This window comes from Paroedura picta, chromosome 3 (genome assembly GCF_049243985.1).
Source record: "Paroedura picta isolate Pp20150507F chromosome 3, Ppicta_v3.0, whole genome shotgun sequence".
NCBI classification, from domain to species: domain Eukaryota; kingdom Metazoa; phylum Chordata; class Lepidosauria; order Squamata; family Gekkonidae; genus Paroedura; species Paroedura picta.
In genome coordinates this window covers 99420716-99426763 of record NC_135371.1, presented here as the reverse complement: position 1 = coordinate 99426763, position 6048 = coordinate 99420716, and the positions used below count along the sequence as shown (strand labels likewise).

The 6048-nt window shown below is 56.4% G+C and overlaps 1 protein-coding gene across 1 annotated transcript; it reads right to left on the bottom strand.

Moving 5' to 3' along the window:
- Positions 1-2314: 2314 nt before the first annotated feature.
- POU4F3 (POU class 4 homeobox 3) lies at positions 2315-3931 on the bottom strand. The gene is made up of 2 exons (XM_077326975.1): positions 3775-3931; positions 2315-3440 (listed from the first exon to the last, which is right to left on the bottom strand). Exons 1-2 carry the CDS (start codon positions 3892-3894, stop codon positions 2427-2429), a joined length of 1134 nt encoding a protein of 377 aa, XP_077183090.1. The 5' UTR covers positions 3895-3931; the 3' UTR covers positions 2315-2426.
- Positions 3932-6048: the final 2117 nt, after the last annotated feature.

Sequence of the window (6048 nt, the reverse complement as noted above, 5' to 3'; positions counted from 1 at the left end):
TATGCCTTGACTTCCTAGCGGCCAGTGAAGAAAGGAGGCGAGCAGAGTTGCTTTCTGCCCTTTTTATACCATGTTGTCCAATTAATATTGCATCAACCTTATTTTAAAATTTCAGAACCCACAATATAATGTAATGACATAAGGGCATTTATTATTAAAGGACATTTGATTGGGGGGAATCGTTGGGGCTCCATGCAAAATGGGATCAAACTAGGATATATGAATATGCTGGAGTTCTGGGGGTTCCCCCCCCCAATGATTCCTTTCATGAAGTCAAAAGTATGAGTTTTAAAAAATGAGGCGTCCCTACTCCCAATTTTTGTGGTTGGATATTCATTGAAGCAGGAAGGCGAGGTGTACAGAAGATCAATGGGCTTCCATCATTAATTTTTAATCGTTTAGGGTGCTTCCGGGATTCATAAATAAGAGGTCTCTTTTGCTTTTTAAACAGAATTCTAAATGAACCCTGCCTAGCGTTGTTTCTAGTTCTCCAGTTTCCTTAATGAAACTTCAGAGAATGAAGTTCGATCTGTCTCATGGTGAGAAAAAACTTAGCTAAAGTTTTGTGCCGGGGAAAGTCAGCTTAGCTTCTTATGTTCTAGCCATTAGTAAACTTCCTTCATAAGAACTTTTAAGGATCTGGCAAACATTAGTCAATGTTTCTTCTCCTTGATCGTACACTTACAAGTGCAAACACTACTACAGTGGCAAACAACACACACAACAAATATAGTATTAAAAGACTTGATTTGCTAGGAGGAAAGCTCTGATTCGAACTTAATGGTATTATGTACAGGAATACGTAAATAATGAGTAACACTCGACAGAATGGCTTGCCCACTAAATCGACAACAGCACAGGGAGGGAAATTACTAGTTTCAGTTTCTTTCAAGTACAAAACTTTCTAAAGGGCTTGTTTGGCTCATATTTCAGATATTTTTCAGTTTAATCCCCCCAAACTCCAAACAGCAGAGTTTTTTTTGGGGGGGGGTGACTCTCATTCTGGTTGAAAAATAAAGCATTTTATTTGAGAAGCAGGTTGGGAGAGAAGAGAAGCACGGCTAACAAACGGGTTAGATCAGCAGTTGACGCAGGTGCACCAAAGGATGGGAGCCAAACATGAAGTCTTCGGCGGGAGGGAAGCCGGAACAGGGCGAAGTTACTGCAAACGCAGAATCAAGCAGTTTGCGAAGAAGAACCCTTTCCCTATCACTGAGCGTGGAGGTAGGTTTTAAGGAAAACAAAAACGAACAGAGACTGACAGATTTTATTTTAATGATTCCTCTTCCTTGTGGCTGCCCTCAGATGAGATTGGAGCACAAGGCGATGTATGTCGGTGGCAGACAGAAATGCAAACTCCTTCGGAAGTCCAGTGACAAACTCTCTGGTTTCACAAGACCAATGAAAGTTCTTGGATTTAAAGCAAATTCGACCTAGATGAGTCAGCCTCTTAAAACTCCCATTTCGGGTTTGCATGGGCGTGAATCTGACTCACCAAACCCAAGGAAAGTTTTGCTGTCTGGGTTCTGAAAACTCTTGAATGAAGTCCCTCGTAAATCAACCAGACGTTTCCCTGTACACGTGTCAAGGACTGACGTGACAGTCTTCTGGTGCGCGAACAGAATGCAGTTCTGAATGGCGAATTTTAAGTAGACGTCTTTCCTGCCTCCCCAAAAAATAAAATAAAAAAGACCTGGAGATATGTGTGTGTGTGAAGAGACATCCCACGACCAGCCCGGGGATTTCACACAGTTAAAAAATATAGCTTCCCCCCCCCTTCTTTTTATGAAAGCAGCCAAGTATAAAAAGGACCTACAGCTCCCAGATCGCATGCAAATGACCAGACGAAGGAAAGGTGAGAGGTCAACTCAACCCCCAAACTTGACTTCCACTGGAGGAATGCATTTTCTGAAAATAGCCTCTCTTTTTTTTAAATAAAAGTCAGGCCTTTGAAAAACTCTTGGTTCTCTCCTAGGGTCCATTTCCCCTCCAAGCCGCCCGTGTCCTTGAGTTTCTTATTGCCTTAAAAAAACCACCACCACCACCCTGTCTTTGAACCCCTCCCCCGCCCCCCAGTAGTACCTCTCCAGGGCCACCTCTTCCAGCCAAAGCGGAAAGCGTCCGGGGACGGGCCAGTTCGCAAGAAGACGCGCGCTCGGGTGGGAAGGGAACCGGCAGCCAGGAGGCCGAGGCCGAGGCCGAGGGGAGGCGGGCGAGGGCGGGGGGGGGGGGACCTAACGTCCTTTCCAGGCAGCCGAGAACACCCAGGAAAGTCCCCGTCGAGGGCGGCCAGAGCAATGCTCCCGCGGCCGGTGGCAAGCGAGACGGGGCCGGCGGGGCTGTCCGGGCCGGCGCTGGCGGCCCTCCCTGGCGCGTGGGGAGGGAGACCGGCGCGGAGCTGTCCGGAGGCGGCCGGTGCTGCCGGCTCAGTGGCCCGCCGAGTACTTCATGCGCTTCTGCTTCTGCCGCTGGTTGCAGAACCAGACGCGCACGACGTTCTTCTTGAGGTCGAGCTTCTCGGCGATGGCGGCGATCTTCTCGGACGAGGGCCGCGGCTGGATGGCGAAGTAGGCTTCGAGGGAGCGCTTCTCGGGCGCGGCGATGGAGGTGCGCTTGCGTTTGCGCTCGGCGCCGCTGAAGAGCTCGGGCTTGGCGTTCCTCTCGCGGCAGGCGGCCTCGGCCTCCTCCAGCCACGCTTGCAGCACGGGCTTGAGGGCGATCATGTTGTTGTGCGACAGCGTGAGCGACTCGAAGCGGCAGATGGTGCTCTGGCTCAGCGAGCCCACGCCGGGGATCTTGAGGTTGGCCAGCGCCGCGCCCACGTCGGCCTGCGTGACGCCCAGCTTGATGCGCCGCTGCTTGAAGCGCTCGGCGAAGGCCTCCAGCTCCCGCGGGTCCGACTCCACGTCGCCGAGGCACGAGGCCAGGCCGTTGTGCGCCGCCGCCGCCGCCGCCGCCGCTGCTGCCACGCCGGCCGAAGCGGGGGGCGGCGGCGGCGGGGGCGGCGGCGGGCCCATGCTGGCCATGGCTTGGTGCAGGTGGCCCATGGCGGCGCCCAGGTGGGGGTGGACGTGAGCGTGGAGCGGCGCGGCCAGGACGGCGCCGTGCTCAGGGCCTCCCATCAGCGCGGCGGGCGAGAGGTGGTCCAGCAGGTCGCCGTCGAGGCCTTGGTGCGCCACGGCGTGCGGGTGAGGCGGGGCGTGCGGGTGGTGCGGGTGATGGTGCGGGTGATGGTGGGGGTGATGGTGGTGCGCGGGGCTGGCCGGGATGGGCACGGAGGGCGAGGAGGTAGACGTGCAGGGGACGCTGCTCATGGTATGGTAAGTGGCGTCGGGCTTGAACGGGTGGCTCTTGCCGTGGGAGACGAGGTCCACAGCCGCCAGAGCTTCAGCCCGGGCCAGCAGGCTCTCATCAAAGCTTCCAAATATATTGCCCTGGAGCTGCAAGCGAGAACCGGCAGAGCGGAGTCAGTGGGGAATACTGTCAAGTCAGGATTCAAAAACATTTTCTCCCCCCCCTCCCTCTCCCTCGCGCCAGCACAGAGAGTCTTCCTCAAAGCTCAGGTCATAAAAATTAATACGAAGGCAGAAGATGCTTTGCTCGAACAGACGTGTGGATCTGAGCGTGGGAAGGAGGGGGGGGCGAGGGAGAGCGAGGGCCAGGCCGACGCGATTGTTCTGGTGTGACATGAAAAAAACATTAAGCCGGGGCCTGTCAAAAAAAAAAAAAAATCCACCCGTGCCTTAAAGCAGTCATTATGCTTCATCTACATACCTGCGGGGCCGGCAGGCACACGCGACGCATCGCCTCCGAGCCAGAGTGCAGGCTGGAATACTTGGCTTCCTGCAGGGCAGGGTGCATGCCGAACGGCTGCTTGGCGTCCAAGCCCATCATCGTGGCGCACCTGGCAGGTAGGCAGCCCCTGACATCGAGTCGGGGCTGTCTGTCTGGCTAGCGACTGTCAAAGTGAGCTATTTTCAATGACAAAGCTTCCCTCTCCACACCCCCCCCCCCCCCGCCCGCTTCCACCCCGGCTTCTTCACTCATCTTACAAGCCAGTGATGGGATCGGCAGCACCCTGTGCGCAGGCGTGCGTGGACTGGCAAGAGGAGAGGGGAAAGGGAGCCCCAGGGAAGGGAAACCGCCGGGCTGAAGACGGCCCCGGCCAAGGAGCCGCCCAGGGGGCCCAGGAAAAGCAGGCCGGGTGGGATAGCTGCTCGGGTCCGCAGTCTGAGCCCAAATCCCGCACCCTCCTGGAATACCTTGGCCAGCGTCTCCATGCCCTGACCTGAGATCTCAGGTGTGCATTTCCCCCGTATCCCGCCCGCAACAGAGGTGGGTGTAATTGACGAGAAGAGGAGGGAAACGGGTCCCTCTGCCAGTGGGCCGGCCTCTGCTTTAGGATGGTGAGAGGAGCTGAGCCCTTCAGCGCCCCCAGCCAAAGAGGAGAAAAGAACTCAATAAAAGTTTGTGTGGCTGCCGGGTGTTGTTTTTGGTTTTTTTTTCTAGTGAAAGCGCACCTTGCCCCACGCTGGGGAAACTGCGACTGATCGACCTGTTGGATCGTCCAACAGTTCGGGATTGCAAAGCCGTCAAAATTTAAGTTAATGAACTCTGACCCCGACTCACCCCTAACGCAAGAGTAAGGCGGGACCGGGTTCTTTGGATGGCGACAGAAATGAATTCCGCAGGGCTTGATTAGGATCAGGACTACTCCCCTCTAACCTAGAGGAAGACACGCGACAGGCCCCGGGCCTCCGCCCGAGAAAGCGGGGTCTGTCTTTTAGGGGGGGGGGCAGTCGTCGAGACAGCCAGTTCTTTTTGAGAAGAAAGGCCGTCGCTCTCTGGCTGGCGCTGCTTGCAAAAAGGGAAAGGCAGGCAACTGTCCGGAGGGAGTCTCGTCGCCCCGGCTCTCGGCTTTCTTGAGCCCTCTTTTGGCCCCGAGGATGTTCCTACAGGGCAGGCACTGAAAGCGGCCGCCCAGGGACAGGGCCTGGAGAAGGCGCCTGAGAACACACAGCAGGAGAGAAACGGGAGCCAAGGGCTGATAAACGACGCGGGGAAGGGCCGAGCGACGCGTGCCAGGCGAGGTGGGCCGCCAGGCGTCTCGACACAGTAAAGCTCTCGTGTGAACAGAGACAGGGCTGGGGGCTGAATCCGTTGAAGACCTTTGTTTCCAGACTGCCTTCTGCAGCTGCTCGCCATACCTTGGGGCCCTGTGCCAAACTCCCAAGCGGGAGGGCTAAAGGTCCTGGGAAGGTTCAGAGGAACCCTCGGTGCTTAGAGGGGGCTTGTAACTCTCCCCTCCTCCGCGCCCTTCCAATCAGAAACGCCGGGAAAGCGCCCTTCTGATGAAAAGGGGGTGCTACTCGGCCCTTTGGGAAGATGCGGTGTCCGGAACTGGAGGTGATTCACATTTCGAGAACTGGCCGCTTACCAAGTAAAGCCGTTCCCAGGGCTGGGCTTGCTTCCGAGAACTGCTTTCCATTGGGTTGCTGGTTTGCACAAAGGAGCACAGAGGAGTCCGAACTGTGTTCCTGGACCGATTGGCTTTCGCGCTCATGCCCTTCCTGAGCCCACCAACTTCAACAGAAGGCTGTGGCTCGGTTTAGGATGGAGCTGCGTCGAGGCAGAAAGCAGGGAAGTGCGGGCAAAACGGAGCCTGCCGCTGCCTTGCAAGCGAGTGAGCCAGGACCCTCAGTAGCTCCCTGTCTAGGGATGCCAGCCTCCAGGTGGGACCTGGGGATCCCCAGGAATGACAGCTCTTCTCCAGACCACTAAGATCCGTTCCCCTGGAGGAAATGGATGCTCTGGAGGCTGGACAGCTAGGTCCCTGTCCGCCCCAGGCTCCATCCCCAACCTGGGTCTGGCTTCCCAACCTGGGTCTGGCAACCCTACCTACCCTCATTCCCCTGCCTTGGCCAGGGGCGACCTGGCCACACTCTCCTAGACGGACAGGCCAGGGTCATTCCTTCCCGCTCCCCACTGCTGGCAGCCTGTTTTGGGGCAGGCAACGGGAGGCTCTCAGTGGCAGTCTTCGGGAGAGCG